This window comes from Bos grunniens, chromosome 27 (genome assembly GCF_055505025.1).
Source record: "Bos grunniens cultivar Pamir isolate PY7600 chromosome 27, Bosgru_T2T1.0, whole genome shotgun sequence".
NCBI classification, from domain to species: Eukaryota; Metazoa; Chordata; class Mammalia; order Artiodactyla; family Bovidae; genus Bos; species Bos grunniens.
In genome coordinates this window covers 25950112-25967876 of record NC_141191.1, presented here as the reverse complement: position 1 = coordinate 25967876, position 17765 = coordinate 25950112, and the positions used below count along the sequence as shown (strand labels likewise).

The following is a 17765-nucleotide window of genomic DNA, read 5'->3' as shown; positions in this document are numbered from 1 at the left end:
GAACGCTGGGAGGGCGCCAGTAAACAGAGTCCACGGCTTTTCCTTTTTTGTTGTCCAGTCACTAAGTTGTGTCCGACTCCTTGCTACCCCATGGACTCCAGCATGCCAGGCTTCCCTGTCCTTCACTGTCTCCTGGAGTTTGCTCAGATTCATGTCAGTGATGCCATCCAAGTGTCTCATCCTCTGTTATCCCCTTCTCCTCCTGCCTTCAATCTTTCCCAGCATCAGGGTCTTTTCTGGTGAGTTGACTCTTCGCATCAGGTGGCCAAAGTATTGAAGCTTCAGCTTCAGGATCAGTCCTTCCAGTGAATATTCAGGTTGAGTCCTTACCAGGAAAGAAGAGAGATTTCTTTTTCCTGTCAGAGTCTGCTCTTGTCACAGGACCTGAGAGCTCCCCTTTTTGGTCTCCATACTCTATTTAATAGAAGGTTCTGTTTATTTTTTATACCAGCCTTTAACAAGCCCAGGACATGGGATCTCAGAGAGTCAGACATGACTGAGCGGGTCACTTTCACTTTTCACTTAACAAACCCAGCCCTACTTGTTTGAGTCTCTCTAAAATATGAATGGATGGCCAAAAGTCATCACACATTCACGGAAAAGCACTGGCATGAAAAATGAAGGCCAAAACCAACAAATGGGGAAAAGAAGCTGCGTGGAAACAGGAGATGCAGGAAGGGAACAAAAGCTATAGTTAATAGTATCAGAAGAGAACGTTGCGGGGAAGGGGAAGGGGGAGAAGAAGAGGAAGGGGAAGAAAACAGAAAAAAGACTTTGAAATTTATACAAATGGTAAGTGAAATAATTTGTGATTAAGTTTTGAAGGCTAATGTGGAAATTCCAGGTATGTTGAACATTAAGGGAAAAAAGGAGATAGAAAATAGGAGACAAAAGAAAACTAGAAGTTGAGAACAAATCTAAGGGGAGAAATCCATCTAAAGGAATTTTCAGAGACAGAAGAGAGCGAAGAGAGGTGACTTGTGGTCCTCCCGTGGTATCTGGGCAGGGCCTTTCCTATTTCTTATGATGGGTACTTAGTAGGTCTCTCAATAAAGCCATGGGTTATCCCATTCTGGGAAATGTTCTGGGGGGGCTCTGCATGTCCACGGAAACAGAGCGTATTCTTTGCAAAGGCGCCGTAGCACTCTGTTGTCTAGAACTAACAACTGTATGTTTAACTACCTGCTCTTCCACTGGCCAGCATTTAGGTGTTTCCGCGTCTTGGCATTACGGACAGTTACTCTGTGAGCTCTCTCCTTGCAGATGCTTGGCTATTTCTCTTAGAAATATACCCCAAGACAAGATTTCTAGATCACAGAATATGAGCATATTTTTAAGTCAAAATGCAAAGGTTGCCCCATATGGCACACCAATTTATGCTGTCACCAGTTGAGCTTGGGGGTGCCACCTCCCCACACCTAATAATGGGTGCTAATGATTTATTGTTGTCTAACCTAATAGGCTTAAGATGACATCTCTTTATTATCTTTTTTAAAAACTTATTTTTGGCTCTGTTGGGTCTTCCTTACACACGGGCTTTCTCTAGTCACAGTGAGTGGGGGCTGCTCTCTGGCTGCAGCGCACCGGCTTCTCATTGTGGTGGCTTCTCGTCGTGGAGCACAGACTCTGGTGCAAGGGCTCAGAATTTGTGGCACACAGGTTTAGCTGACCTGTGCCATGTGGGATCTTCCTGGACCAGAGGAAGACAAACCCATGTCCCCTGCATTGGCAGGCAGATTCTTAACCACTGGACCACAGGGAAGTCCTCTTTATTATCTTAATTTGCATTTTCCTGACTACTATTGAGGTTCCACAGTTTTATGTACTAATGATTTGTATTTCTTCTTCCCTGAACTGGCCATTCATATCCTTTGAATATTTATATTGGATTATTTGCTTTTTCTTACTGATTATAGGAGCTATTTATATATTCTGGACAGAAGTTTCTATCTCAGAAGGTGTCAGTATTTTATTCTAATCAGTTTTGTCTTTTAACTTTGTTAAACATCCGAATTATAAGGAGAACTTCCTGAAGGCAGGGACTCTGTGTTACTCATTTTTGTTGCCAAGCATCTGGCCAGACACATTAGATGTTCATTGTGTGAATAAAAACGGAAGTGACTGTGGCTTCACAGCAGCCCTGAAGGGATGTTGACAGGTGGCTCTGCAGCCAAAGCTCTCCTGGGTCTCAGTGACTTCTCACATTGGGGGAGGGGGGGCAAAGACCGGCTTGAATTTAAGCTGTAAGTGGATCACAGGAATGCCAGTGACATACACTCCCAATCGTTAAGAGCCACAAAGAACCGTGATAGGTATGGATCGCTTCAGTATGGATAGGATGGATAGGGTGGATAGGATGGATAGGTATGGATCGCTTAGGTATGGATAGGATGGATAGGTATGGATCGCTTGGGTATGGATAGGATGGATGAGAAAGCATCCTCTGGTTATCTTCCTCAGCCTAAAACCAGGATCTAGTCAATAGTCTAACACAGTACCAGAGGGTATCTGTGTGGTTTGACTAGCTTACAGAGATGCATATATCTTTAGGACCAGAGTCCTTATGGCTCAGACAGTAAAGAATCTGTCTGCCATGCAAGAGACCTGGGTTTGATCCCTGTGTCAGGAAGGTCCCCTGGAGAAGGGATTGGCAACCCACAGCCTGGAGAATTCCATGGACAGAGGAGCCTGGTGGGCTACAGTCCATGGGGTCACAAAGAGTTGGACACGACTGAGTGACTTACTGTTAAAAAGTTTGGTTTGACAGTGGACTCCTTGTCCCTTTTCGTATTTCAACACCAACAGGAAGAAAAGTCAACCAAAGGGAAGATAAACTAATAAAAGATTATGGTAAGAGTGAAAATTCACTACAGATAGTCTTTATGTGGTATCATTTTAATAGCATGAAGTTTGAGATTTGGCATTTATTCATATGTTAGTGTCAATTGTTACAAATTTTGAATCTTTGAAAGCTCACGGGTGGAATTTTTAGATTTCTTAATTGAGACTTATTTCTACAACTGAGGAAATGTGACAGATGGAGCTTCCTGCTACATCGTTGTTGTTTTTTTCCAATTTTCTTCTAATTTAGCTTGAAAAAACCTCCAGCAAGCCTCTCCTATCTAAAAACATGTCCAAACAGTGAAACAGAGCCCTTACGGAGCTGGAAAATTCAAATGCAAGGAAGAAATGATGAGGAAAATTTGCTTGTTGCTTGTTATATGTATTACTTAATTGTCATGTAAAAATGTGCTATATATTTGTAATTACATTAAAACCAAGCCACCAAAAACAATTATCTAAGTCTGTGTGGTGAGCAGTCAGCCTAACCCTTGCCTTTAAGGTTTGGGCAGTACTCTTTGCTGAATTTGCAAGTCTTTCTGGTAATAAGTGTGAGGTAGGAAAGGAGGTGTGAGCTTTGATATTTACAAGCAAGTCCCCCTATTTCGTCCATTTCCCCCCACAGAACTGTGCAGGGAAATGGTCTAGAATGAGACTTTCCTAAAAGCATGACATCTCAGATTGCAGTTATTTTTCTGGCCACCAGGGGACGCTTATGTGCCTCTACAGGGAAAAAGATTTGAGTTAACAATCTAGACAGAAATTTTTAGAAATTCAGGATATTTAACAAATCACAGGATTATCCCATGCAGAAGCGGAGTATAGGTGTTTCTTGACACACCTTCATGAATAGATCAGAAAATTTTACCTCGCTAAGAAATTGTTTTCTTCTTCATTAAGAAAAGCTGGCATTGCGTTTCAATCTGAAGATACCTGTATCTAAATTCTAAACTCATAGTTAAGATTGTAGGCATTAGATTAACAATCAAAACATGCAGAGTTTACACATATTCACCTCACTCCAAATCGTAGGTTGACCCCATGTTGGTAAAAAGTCAGACATCTCTCAGACTTGCCCGTGTCTACAGGATAACTGAAAAACATTTGCTTCCTTCCTAATCCTGGGTTACATTGCAAAGCAATATTCCATTAATTTAATACAACAAAATGGCACAAACCCCAAGGCCAACCAATCCTTGGGTTTTCCTAGCAGTCGAGAGTGATTCCAGCACACCTAGCCTCACAGCCTTTTTTAACTTCCCCAGTGTATTTGTCTTCATTAAGACACATACACAAATGCATGACTCATAATAGCAAAAAAAAAAAAACAAAAAACACCTGAAAATAAACCATGTCTATCAATAGTAGAAAAATTTAAAAATTGTGGTAAGCTCAAAATAGTATGACAAGGAAAATGAACAAGCTATAATCATCATCTTGATTGAAATATGGCAAGCACAAAGAATATGTATCATGTGACTCCATTTATATAAATTCACAAACAGAATTGATCAATGGTTTTAGAAATCAAGGTAGTTTCATTTGGGGAGGAGGTGAGGTAGTAATAATTTGGAAGGAGAGCAAGAGGCATTTCTTGGTACTAGCTTTATTCTATTGCTTAAATCAGATATCTTCACTGTGTGATAGTTCATTAAAGCTTTACATTTTTGCTGTGTACACTTTTTAATTTTTATTTTATCCTGGAGTATGGTTAAATGTTGTGTTAGTTTCAGGTGTATAGCAGTGACTCAGTTACACACATACTTATCACCACTCTTTTTTTAGATTCTTTTCCCACGTAGGCCATTATAGAGTACTGAGTAGAGGTCTCTGTGCTATACACTGGCTCCTTATTAGTTATCTGTTTTATATATAGTAGTGTGTATATGTTAATTCCAAACTTCTAATTTATCCTCCCCTCTCCCCTTGGGTAACCATAAATTTGTCTTCTACACCTGTCACTCTATTTCTATTTTGTAAAGAAGCTCATTGGTACCATTTTTCCTAAGATTTCACGTATACGTGATAGCACATCTGTCTTCCTCTGACTTCACTCCAGATGCCGATCTCTGGATCCATCTGTGTTGTTGCAAATGACATAATTCTGTTCTTTTTTATGACTGAGTAGTATTCCACTTACACACACACCACATCTTCTTTATCCATTTCTCTGCGGATGGACTTTTTAGGTGGCTTCCATGTCTTGGCTATTGTAGATAGTGCTGCGGTGAACACTGGGGTGCCTGTATCTTTTCAAATTATGATTTTCTCCAGATATATGCACAGGCGTGGGATTACTGGATCATATGGTGGCTCTATTTTTAGTTTTTTGAGGAACCTTCATACTGTTCTCTATTGTGTATGGTGTTAGGGAATGTTCTAATTTCATTCTTTTACATGTAGCTGTCCAGTTTTCCCAGCACCGCTTACTGAAGAGACCGTCTTTTCTCCACTGTGTAGTCTTGCCTCCTTTATCATAGATTAGGTGACTACAGGTGTCTGGGTTTACCTCTGGACTTTCTGTCCTGTTCTGTTGATCTATATTTCTGTTTGTGTGCCAGAACCCTACTGTTTTGATTACTGTGGCTTTGCCTGTATCTTTTTGAATTACGATTTTCTATGGATATATGCACAGGAGTAGGATATCTGGATCATGTGATAGTTCTTAGTTTTTTTTTTAAGGAACTTCCATATTGTTCTTTTAAAATTATTATTGCTTTTAATTGGAGTATAATTGCTTTGCAGTGTTGTACTAGGTTCTGCTGTATGACACAGTGGATCAGTTGTATGTATACACATCTCCTCCAAACTCATCACAGAGCACCCGGCTGAGCTCCGTGTGCCATACAGCAGCTTCCCTCCAGCTGTTTTACACCTTAGTGTATGTATGTCAATCCTGATCTCCCAATGACTCACCCTCCCCTTCCCCCAGTGGCCACATGTCTGTTCTCTGCACCTGTATATGTCTCTCTTCCTGTCCTGGAAAAAGGTTCATCTGTATCATTTTTGTAGATTCCCCATATATGCATTAATATATAATATTTATGTTTCTGACTATTTCACCCTGTATGACAGACTCTAGGTCCATCCACATCTCTACAAATGACCCAATTTCATTCCTTTTTTATTAAGGAAAAAAATTTAAATTTATACTGGAGTATAGCCAATTATCAATGTTGTGATAGTTTCAGGTGGACAGCAAAGGGACTCAGCCATACATATACATGTATCCACTCTTGCCCAACTTCCCCTCTGATCCAGGCTGCCATGTAACATTGAGTTCCCTGTGCTATACAGTTAGGACCTTGCTGGTTATCCATCTTAAATATAGCAGTGTTTACGTGTTTATCCCAAACTCTGTAACTATCCTTTCCCCCTGGCAATGTTCGTTCTCCAAGTCCATGAGTCTCTCTTCTGTTTTTCAGAAATCACTTCTTTTTAGATTCTGCAGTTAAGGGATGTTGTATGACATTTCTCTTCGTCTGACTGACTTCACTCAGTAAGACAGTCTCTCGATCCATCCATGCTGCTGCAAATGCAATTATTTCATTCTTTTTAATGGCCAAGTAATATTCCATGTGTATAGGTATCACATCTTCTTTATCCATTCCTCTGTTGATGGACATTCAGGTCGCTTCTCTGTCTGGGCTACTGTAAACAGTGCCGCAGTGAACACTGGGGTACGTGTGTCATTTTGAACTAATGGTTTTCTCAGTATCTGCCCAGGAGTGGGATTACTGGCTCAGACGGTGATTCTACTTTTAGGTTTTTAAGGACCCTCCCAACTGTTGTCCACAGTGGCTGTGGCAGTTTACACTCCCGCCAGCAGTGTAAGAGGGTTCCCTCCTCCCCACCGTGGGAGGGGGATTTCCTTGTCCGTGTGTCTCGTGCTCACTGGCTCTTCTGAATGGGTCTTCCATTAGATGCTTCTGGAGTCTTCAAGGCAGAATTATTTTGAGTCTCATCTGTTGATTCATTTTAAGTCCCTTCCTTTCTTCATTTCTGGCAATTTTACCTACAAATTTCCCAATTCTAGTTACTAGAATCAACTATGTCTAAAAGAGGAAGTTTTCAGCCAGTTTCAGACCCACTTCCACAAGGCTTTTGCATCAGAATTCTTGTTGTCAGTCTGAATTGAATGCTGTATTAATGTCCTGAGATTGTGGTACAAAGCATCACGAACTGAGTGGCTTTAAACAACAGAAATCTATCGTCTACATACTTAACCAACAGAGCCATCTTCAGAGTTCATGATGGAGTGGGGCATCTCCACTGAGGGGCCCAGGATAAGAGAGAAACCCCCTTATTCACCCGGCAGGTAAGCACTGAAAACTCATCCACTGCTATGAACCCAGGCAGCTGGGAAAGCATAGAACACCAACACGAACAAAAAGCCTCCAGCAAACTGTTGTGATTTTTGTTAAATTAACAATTGTTAAGTAGAGCCTCGGGTACTGAGTTGAAGGATGAGCCATAATTTGATAGAGACGGAAAGGGAAAGTGAACCAGAGAAGGTTATTACTCACAGGTCCTGGCGGAGGTCCACGGCAGCCTCCGGGGGCCACTCAGAGAGGCTGAGGCGGGAGCAGGCAGACTGCCAACAGCAGAGGACCGGGGGCACGTGCCATTATTAGGGTCCACAGGCGCAGTGCTTTGCAAGCCCTGGGCTAAGGCTAGATCAGTTCATTCAAACCATAAACAGCAAGGTTTAAGTAAGCTCCAGGGGCTCTTGGGCACAAGTGGAGAAAGCTAGCAGGCAGGAGAGAATGTTTATCAGCAGTCACGTCAGGAACTTGTGACTCCAAACTGCTGTGCAGAGCATACACTCATGGGAGGGCTAGCATCTGTTCAAGGCCCCTGCTAGCCGCTTAGCCACACACAGGGATGCCAATACTCCAAGTATTACGGAGTAGCTTAGTGAACCCCTCAACACAAACCAATGCCCAAACTTTAAGACAGGTCAAAGCAAATGATCTCAACTGAAACACCAAGAGGAAAGAAAGGGAAAGTACAACAGAGCATCAAAGATCTATGAAAGAATATCAATGGGCTAACACGCAAGTAATTAAAAAAAAAAAGGGAAAAGAAAAATGTACATATGGAAAGATGCATGTGTGCGTAAATATATGTGCATTGATGGCACAGTTTGATAACTTTACAGTTTAATACTAATTCTGAAACTCTGAATAGAATTCACTACGGAGAGAACAGGGAAGTTATTAAAAAATTGGAGTGCCCAGGTAAGAATCTAGCTCACTTAACAAAAGAACAGAAATTGGATTTGCACTAGGCTTTCAGCAGCAACATACATGCCTGTGCCTAGAACAGGCTCTGGTATTTCAGAGGAACCCAATCGAAGGCTGCACGCTGAGAGACCTGGTTGTCGCCATGTCTATTTTCACTTGCCACTTAACCACCCTGTCTTGGGCTTGAACATTTGAATACAAGAGGTAATTCCCGAGTCTCTTCTAACTCCACTGATGTGGAAACATTCCCGGAACTAGCAGTATGTTTTTCTTTCACTCACTGGCTTGCACAAGGAGTTATTAACACCTTCTACCTTGTCATTTTGCTTTTCTTTGTTGTCCTTGCTTAGATGTGTTCTAGCATGTTAGGCTGTTCAGCGATTTGTTTCTGTAGGTTGCCACACTGTTACTTCTCTGTCTTCATATTCAGTTTGTTAGTGATGAGAAAATTGAATTCAGGAATCTCACATGCACACTCCTTCCTTCCTCCTTTCCTTCACTCTTTGGAAGGGTCCATAGACTTATCTTGGCTAATTTCAGTGACTCTGGCTTACAGTTAAATCAGATGGATTAAGATTTGGGAATCATTGAATGTATGTGTGTGTGTTAGTTGCTTAGTCGTGTCTGACTCTTTGCAACCCCACAGACCGTAGCCCACCAGGCCCCTCCGTCCATGGGATTCTCCAGGCAAGAACACTGGAGTGGGTTGCCATTTCCTTCTCCAAAAGGAACTACAAAAAGAAAGAGAAGTCACTCACTCATGTCCGACTCTTTACGACCCCATGACTATAGCCTAGCAGCTCCTCCATCCATGGAATCATTGAATACTTCGCAACAAAGGCATTTCAAAGAATAGAGATGATAAGCGTGGGGTACATAAGTATATGAGATTTTCCCATTGTTCTGAGTTTTTAATTCGGGTCTCCGCTACTTGGAACAAGGTGGGATAAGACCCCCCAGTCTGACATTGGGTTGAAGATTGTTTTTCTGTAGCTAAGTTGTGTCTGACTCTTTGAGACCCCATGGACTGCAATATGCCAGGATTCCTTCACTGTCTCCCGGAATTTGCTCAAACACATGTCCATTGAGTTGGTGATGCTATTTCAACCATCTCATCATCTGTCACCCCTTTATCCTCCTGTCCTCCATCTTTCCCAGCATCAGGGTCTTTTCCAATGAGTCGGCTCTTTATATCAGGTGGCCAAAGTATTGGAGCTTCAGCATCAGTCCTTCCAATGCATACTCAGGGTTAATTTCCTTTAGGATTGAAGATTAAGAGCATTTTAAAGATCCTTGATATACATACCCTGCAATACTACTTTCTAAAAAGGTTGTTAGCAATTTACACTGTTCCCCTAAATGTAGGGCTGAGCCTGATCTGGCTGTCTCACTATCTTGGTGAGGTGGTTAGACGCAAGTTCTAATGCCATTTCTGTAAAACGCACCCCTCCCCCGAGTGGAAAGCTTGTAAGTCAGAGTCATGTCAGTCACTTTCCGACCTTGTTTGCTGTCTCAGAACCTGATGTGGGGTTAAGGTCGAGCCAGACTGCCTGGGTTCAGTCAGTTCTACCATATATTAGCTGTGTGATCCTTTGGCAAGTTACTTAGCTACTTGGTGTTTCTGTTTCATCCTTATAAGGACACTACTTCACAGGACTTTTCTGAGGATTAAATGTTGAGTGTCTACCACATTTTGAAATGAAGCCTATATGCTTTTCAATATCCTACTGTGACAAAAAAAATTTCCTCAAGGATACATTTAAATTTTGGTGAACAGCCAAGAAGTATTTGGAGTCAGGTCTCTAAGAGAACTCATTTATTAAGCTGGTCATAAATGTCTTTTTTTTTTTAATGTTGGCATTTACATGTTGGCTTAGGAAGAAAATTCATCTTATTGAGCCCGTCATCTCCCTGTGGATCGATGAGCCAATTTGAGTTATTGCTATTTTGTCTGTTCTTAGTCACCTAAGTTTGCCTTATTGTCCTGTTTAAATGAATGACCTCCATTCCCCAAGAAAGCCCATAGGTTATTTTATTACCCTTGAGTCAATTACTTGTCTTGTTTCTTCTCTGCTGGTCTTAAAGTTGTACAGATGGACATGAAAACTTAGAATCTCTCTGCCACATCTTGATCTCTCCCTCCTACCTTGCTCTACTGACCTCTGCACTGTGTTCTGGAAAGGACCCCAACCCACCTTCTGCCTCATTCCTTCATCCTGTGTCTGAATTCATTCTTCTGTTTAACTCATCTGCTTAGTGTATTTTTATGATTCATTCACTGGTTCAAAAAACTAGGCTCCCAGGTGATGCCAGTGGTAAAGAATCCACCTGCCATTGCAGAAGACACAAAAGACACAGGTCCCATCCCTGGGTCAGGAAGATCCCTTGTAGGAGGAAATAGCACCTCTCTGGAGTATTCTCGCATGGAGAATCCCATGGAGAGGGGAGCCTGGCAGGCTACAGCTCATGGGGTCACGAAGAGTTGAACACAGCTGAGCACTTTCACTGCCTCTGCCCACCTCTGCCCTGTGTCCTAGAAAGGACCCCGACCCACCCTCTGCCTCATCCCTTCATCCTGTCTGAATTCATTCTGCTTAACTCATCTGCTTATTTTTATGACACTCACTGGTTGCCAAGGACTGTCTGAGGAACATATTTTAGATCCCCAGGTAGTTTTTGGAATTGCATGTCCTCCAATCAAAGGGCACTGGATTTGTCGTTTTGTAGAGTGTCTTTCCACAAATTCGTAGGAATTGACTGTCTACTTGCCTTTGTTCCTTCCTGTGGCTTCGCTGGTTCAGTCCCAGGCAGCCTGCTTCTGCTGACCGTGAAGAAGGCTGGGACACAGCCTACATGAGGGAGGTTGGTGGCTTGCTGTCTGTGCCTGAGGGCTCGCCACCCCATTGGGGATCTGTGGCTATTTATGGTTTTGTGGTCTTCTCTGGCCCAACGCCCACATTCAGTGCTTTGGCCCGAGAACAGCTGCTGTTGCTGCCTGCTGCCTAGGCCAAGTGGGGACAGGCCAGACTATCCAGCCACCTCCCCAAGGAATCTGCCCGAGATTCTCTACCAGTCTGGGGCTCCCCTGTAGTTCTTCATTTCTATAAAGCTATGTTCTCCTCTGGTCTTCTATATCAGATCCTGTTTCCAAATCTCAGAAATTCCCCCAGAAAACACTGACTTTGGTTTTGCATCACCATTAGATTTCATTTTCTTTACTGTCACTGTTTTGAACTTGGGGAGGAAAACAAGACAAAGGTATTTTCTCAATCTAAATATCTTTATCCAACTTCCCTTTTTAATTGGCATGTATTTCAACTCTGTTCAGTGGTCAACCTATGTCTTGGAGATTACGTCTGTCTAAACTGCTAGACATTAGTCTCAGTACTCGAGAGGCTTTATGTATTTAATTCAGGTATCCCCCCTAAACGCTATAAGTAAAGTGTAAGGAAAGTGCTATGGATTCAGGGTTCTAGCTGAGTGAAGGTATTCAAGTTGACCTTGAGGAACAGGAAGAACTGCACATGTAGAGACAGGTGTTTAAGAAGGGAAGAGCAACAACCAGCTACCTTGGCTTGAAATATGGAATTCCTGACAGAACTTAGTCACTTCAAGTGACAAGAGAAAATGTGTCCGATTCTTCTTTTTTTTTTTTTCTTTCTGATAAACTGAATGGGAATTATAGGAGGAAAAAGATTTCCAAAGATTTTCTATAGACACAGTAATTATCAGAGATCATGTACCACAAAACCAGGGTCGAATGATAAATAAAACCCATGAATTCCCATTAGAAAGCAGGTGTATATAGACAGAGACCATTTACTGCTGTGTGTGTGTAGACACACTGCAGAAATGTATCACAGATGTGGATCTAACACCAGGTAACGCCTACTGCCATGTGATACATAATTTGAGAACTATACAGGTAAACTCTTCATTGACACCACCCAGACACTACTTAACAGACATTAGATAGTTTATTACAAGAAAGTGCAATCTAATACTTCAGAAAACTATTCATATGGTACTTTTGGGAAACTGCTCATTCTTTGAACATTTTCTGTTCAACTATTCAAGATTCTTGAGTAGCATAATTGTGGGGACAAAGGGTGGCCCTCTATCTAGGCAGTCATTTCTGCCTTTTTGAAAAATAAAAACATTTGATATTAAGATGACTTATTTATATTTGAAAAATTCTAGCTGAGAAACTGGGGACCTAAGTAGTTAAAACTGTTTAGTCAAGAGGAATCAGTAAGAGTCTTATCTTTATCCTTAAGGAACATAGATATTTTTGAAAATTATTATTTTTAATTGAAGGATAATCACTTTACAATGTTGTGTTCATTTCTGCCATACATCCATATGAATCAACCAAAGGTATACAATATGTCCCATCCCTCTTGAACCTCCCTCTAGATTGTCACACAGCACCAGGTTGAGCTCCCTGCATCATATAGCAACTAGGGACAAATCTTTTAAGAGGTTGCAAAATGTGTTTTAGAGGATGGGCATAGAGCTTCCTTAAGATACTTCACTGTTTGGTCAAAAGAAGACCAAAAAAACATATTTCAAAAATATTTTGAAAGCTGTATTATTTACATCTCATAACACAAAACAGTACAGAAAACTCATGTTCTTTTTTTGACACTGACCTAATAATTAAGAAAAAAGTATTATGAATTTAGCTTTTATTCAAAATTAAATAAGCAAAAGCAAAATTTTTAAGAAACTTTTTACAAATTACTTACATAAAAGAAAGTTAAGAGGGACAGTCACAAGTCTGCAACAAATAATTACAAAAGTATCTAGGGCAGCATGAATACAGACCATGTCACAGCATAGTGACCTAACTGTGATATGAATAAGGCATAACTAACATTTGCACCAAGACCAGGATTAAAAAAAACAAAACATACTTTAAAAGCTTAGTTCTACATTAAGCTTCTTTTCCCTCAGATCCTTAATGGGTTTATACTATGTAATTTTTTTAAACAAACACATCATGTCAAACTATAAATTACACAGATGGGCAGTTAATGTGAAAAGCCCCCCCAAAATGTACAAATGAACTGGTACTGAACTGAGTTCTCCATTTACCTTTATGTACAGTTAAGTGTAAACCATATTTTCACAGTTTTAAGTGTTTTATGAATAGATGCACAGTACCAAGTCAGGTTTGCAGTTGTTCCTGAAAACTGGCTCTAGGTTCTGCATCCGATGCCCGTCGGCTATTGGGATGCAAGTATTTACATAAATAAGAAACCGTGTCATAGTCAATGGTCAAGACGGTTCAGCAAGAGCGGTATTTCCGACAAAGAGGGATACTCAATACCATAGCTTAAATACTTGTGCAAAGTAAGCATTAGGACAGAGAAATCTGAGGCAAATTCAATTTGCAAAAACTTGTGTCGCTACTGTTGTAAACTTGGGCAATAAATGACCCTCGGCAAGTACTGCTCTCTATGGCTTTTTTTTTTCTTTTAAAATTTTAAAGCCAGAGAAAATGCACTCATACTACCCACACGTGCAGAGACACACACACGCACGCACCCACCCCACATACACACACAGTTCTCATTTCATTTAGAGTATGGTACATAGTGCAACTTCATCACAATGTAGAGGTTTAACACACATTCAGTGTGTGTTTTTCTGTGCAAGTTCTTAGTGGTCTAAATCCTAGTTGAAGGTATTCGTTTGCAGAACCACATGACTCAGGAGGTTGAAGAAAAAGAAAAAAGAAAACGAACAGTTTCCTTACGTTTCTCAAACCAGCACTGGATGTGCAAAGGCAGCGGACAACCTGGCCGTCACCCCAGCCAGATTAGGGTAATTTCAGAGGAGGATCCAAGCAGTTGGTTACTTAGATTGGTCTCTGGAAAAATAAGTCAGTATATGCTGTATCTTTGTCAACCGTTCTTTCAATGACTTCATTGACAAAACCGACAGCTGATAGCGGGGGTCAACAGGAAGGACGGCAAGAAGCCACCAACACCAGGCCGGTCCATTAGGGATTGCCTAAAAAGAACCCACATCTTATAATGTTAACAAAACAAGTAGTTATGTAGGCCCAGCAGCAACATACCACCACCAAGCTAATCTGGATTGAGCAGTTCACAGCGTTAGATTCTCTTTCTAAATAAAATCTCCCTACCATTTTCCATCGTGGCTGTAGCAACTTATATTCCCACCAACATTCCCTTTTCTCCACTCTCTCTCCAACATTTGTTATTTGTGGCCTTTTTAAATGATGGCTATTCTGACCTGAGTGAGGTAGTAGTCTTGATTTCCTCATTGACCGATTGGTTTTTTAGTAGCATACTGTTCAGTCTCTATTTAATCATTCTCACTTCTTTTCCTGCAGTTGATTTCTGATTTTTGTTGAATGAGGTTAGTTCTGTGTCCTAATATGTGCACTTGAAGAGAATGAACTTTTTTGGATGTCTATTTAGAAAAGACTTTTCATTATTTTTTTAGGATAGGTTTAGGAATTGCTGTATTCTTTTACTTTTTGCTTTTCTAAGAAATTGTCTTTCCTTCTATTCTAAATGATAATCTTGCTGGGTTGAGTATCCTGGGTTGCAGGTTCTTCCTTTCAGGGCTTCGAATATATCTTGCCACTCCTTTCTGGCCTGCAGTGTTTCTGTAGAGAAATCAGTTGACAGCCAAATGGGGCGGGGTCCCTTGTAATTAACTCTGTTTTTCTCTTGTTACCTTTAGAATCCTTACACTTTCGCCATTTTAATAGTAACATGTCTTGGTGTAGGTTTGGGATCCTCTGTGCTTCCTGTACCTGGAGATGTGTTTCCTTCTTTAGATTTGGAAAGTTTTCAGTCATAACTTCTTCAAATACATTTTTGATCCCCTTTTCTCTTTCATTCCCGTCTGAAATCCCCATTATGCATAGACTGGCCCACTTTATTTTATCCCATAGGGATCTTATATTGCTTTTTTTTTTTCATTTGGCTTCCTGTCTGCTGTTTTGATTGGGTAATTTCCATTGTTCTGTCTTCCAGAACACTTATTCTTTTCTTATTCTCTCATGATTCATTCTACTATTCATTGCCTTCAGCTTAGCTTTCATCTCAGCAAATGAGTTTTCTAATTTTTCTCAGCTCCTCTTTATAGTTTCTAGTTCCTTTCTAGAACAATCTGCATTTATGTTGATAGCCCTTTTTAATTCCTTCAATTATTTTCACTGCCTCCTTTTTGAACCTGCTGTCTACTAGACTGAAGAGGCCTATATTTCATTGTTCTCTTAGGGAATTCTCTTGGGTCTGTTTACTGGGAGTGCCTCCTCTGCGTCTTCATTTTACTTACATTTCTCTTACTCTGGGTTTAGGAGAAACAAGTAGGCACTGTAGTCTCGGACGGCTATTTACAAGTGGGAGCACCCCTGCACAGCTTGTGTGGGTTTAATAGATTTTGGCCAGAGTGCTGTTTGGTTTGGACACCCGCTGCCTCTTTCCTCAGGCTGCCTGGTCATCGCCCCTCACTGGGGGCGTGCAGGCACGCGGCTCGTGGATGCTTCTGGAAGGGCGGGGGTTGGCGCCCACTCAGGGAACCCTCTGCAGGGGCAGCGAGTGAGGCCACCTCCGGAGTCCGGGACGGCGGTCACGGCTAACACCCCCGGAGCTCGTGTAGTCAGCCCCCTGCTGCCTGAGAGAAGCTCCTCTGGTGGTCCTGCGCCCCCAACAACGGCGTCCTGCCTCTCTGGCGGCCCAGGCTTCTTTCCGTGCTCCCCCAGCAGGGAGCGCCACACCCCAGCCCCTTCAGGCTCTCCCCCGGCAGCCAACCCCCTCCTCCCGGCAGGGTCTGACCTCGGAAGCACCCCCTCTTCCCCGCTGGCCTCCCTGCCAGTGAGGGACCTCCCAGGAACCGTTTCTCCGTCATGGCTCCCTCCCAGGGGCGCAGGTCCCATCCCAATTCCCTTCTCTCTTTTTTTCTTTCCTGCCCGGTTATATGGAGATTTTCTTGCTTCTTGCAAGTCTGAGATCTTTACATCAGCGTTCAGTAGGTGTTCTGTGAGAATCGTTCCGTAGGTACATATAAGTTTGATGTGTCTGCGCGATCTTGATCCGACCTCCTATGTCCCACATTTGACTCCTTATCCCTCCTTCTGAAAAATCCTCACTAGAAGGGCTTTCTCCTTCTCTGGCACTAACTCCTAACAGACAGCTCAGCTCACACCTGTTTGCTTTCTCTTCCTATATAAGATGCAGTGGGTACCACTGTGCTAGAAATATATGGTCATGAGTCTAAGGACCAGACAAAGGAAATGTTGAATGAAACTCTAAAGATGAAGAAACTTAAAAATCTAACAATTTGGGTTTACACACAGAGTGAAACTTGGAAACAGTATCAAAGCCATCGTACCTGCAGGTTTTCCTCCCGCCCAGGCATTGATCCAAAGTGCTGAAGAATCTGGCTTCGAAATCTGTCTCTTAAATTCTGAAACCAGCTGCAGGCTTGAGAGTAGACCAAATCATGAAGTTGCCGGAGGTTCTCTATTTCATCTTCATTCTCAACCTAGAAATACAACAGTAAGATGTCTGTGTTTAGTCTTCCCATCCACACTACCAACGTTATAGAAGTGGAGGAAAAAGTATTTAAAAAGGAATACCTGTCCCAGTGCTGGATTAGAGTGTTTGTGTGACTGACTTCACTCAGCAAGAAAATCTCTAGGTCCATCCATGTTGCTGCAAATGGCATTATTTCCTACTTGTTAATGGCTATGTAATATTCCCTTGCAGATATGTACCACTCCTCTGTTGATGGGCATTTAAGTTGCTTCCATGTCTTGGCTATTGTAAACAGTGATGCAGTGAACACTGGGGTGTATGTATCCTTTCAGACCATGTTTTTCTCTGGGCATATGCTCAGGAGTATTATTCTTATGAACACAGTAAACCCCATACATTTCTGCCTCACATAGTACCAATAGGCCAGACTCAGACAGCAAGGCCTGACCTCCCAGCACAGCTAACCTGGCCTTGCTGAGTTAGCAGTCCAGCTGGGAGGGGCAAGATGGAGAGTGAGTTCTCAGATAAAGGTCTACAGGGACTGGGAACTCATCTCTATGGATCAAGGGCCTTTGAAAGCAGTGGAACAAAAAAGCAGAAGAATACAGTTGCTACAATGAAAGGTAAGATTGGGGGAGGTCTCAGGTGCAGATCTGCTGTGGCAAAAGTAGGAGGAGCACAGAGGAAAAGCGTAATTACAACTTTTACCAGGGAGTTGGGTCAAAAAACCAAAACACGCAATAACTTAGCATAATAAAGCCAGAATATCAAAAGATAGAGAATACATTATGCAGTGATGAAATTCTGCTGTAAAGTCCTACCTCAATCCCCTCTGTACGCTCTTTGGACTACTGGTTCATCAAACTGCAAATACAAAATTAAATGCTTCAGCCTTCCAGCCTAAGATCCAAAAGACTAGGCACATAAAACACAGGTGGGAAGATTGAGCATTAACTCATCCATCTGATATTGATTTCTTTAACACACTCATATCCCACTCGCTCTGTGCCAGAGAGGGCTATATTTCACATACATTAATGCATCTGAACAAATACTGCCTTAGTCAGCCTTTCATATGTCAAGAATGACTCAGTATAAAGACAATGAGACTCTAAAAAACATCCTGATATATAAAAGGTAAGACTATAGTACACAA

General features: G+C 41.8%; 1 protein-coding gene and 1 long non-coding RNA gene across 4 annotated transcripts in view; one reads left to right on the top strand and one right to left on the bottom strand.

Annotated features, from left to right (window-relative positions):
• LOC147343661 (uncharacterized) overlaps positions 1-3295 on the top strand; it is an 81433-nt gene extending 78138 nt beyond the window's left edge. The window contains exon 4 of the long non-coding RNA XR_015156341.1: positions 3092-3295. This is a non-coding gene — a long non-coding RNA (uncharacterized LOC147343661). The remainder of the gene's footprint in view (positions 1-3091) is intronic.
• A 9463-nt stretch (positions 3296-12758) lies between these two features.
• Positions 12759-17765, bottom strand: part of LONRF1 (LON peptidase N-terminal domain and ring finger 1) — a 46269-nt gene continuing 41262 nt past the window's right edge. For all 3 annotated transcript variants that reach the window (XR_015156339.1, XM_086380744.1, XM_086380745.1), the window contains 2 exons: positions 16464-16616; positions 12759-14105 (listed from right to left, as the gene is read on the bottom strand). Coding sequence is in view for 2 of the 3 variants with exons in the window: in XM_086380744.1 (XP_086236870.1) it covers positions 13947-14105; positions 16464-16616 (312 nt within the window). In the remaining variant the exon portion in view is untranslated. The remainder of the gene's footprint in view (positions 14106-16463; positions 16617-17765) is intronic.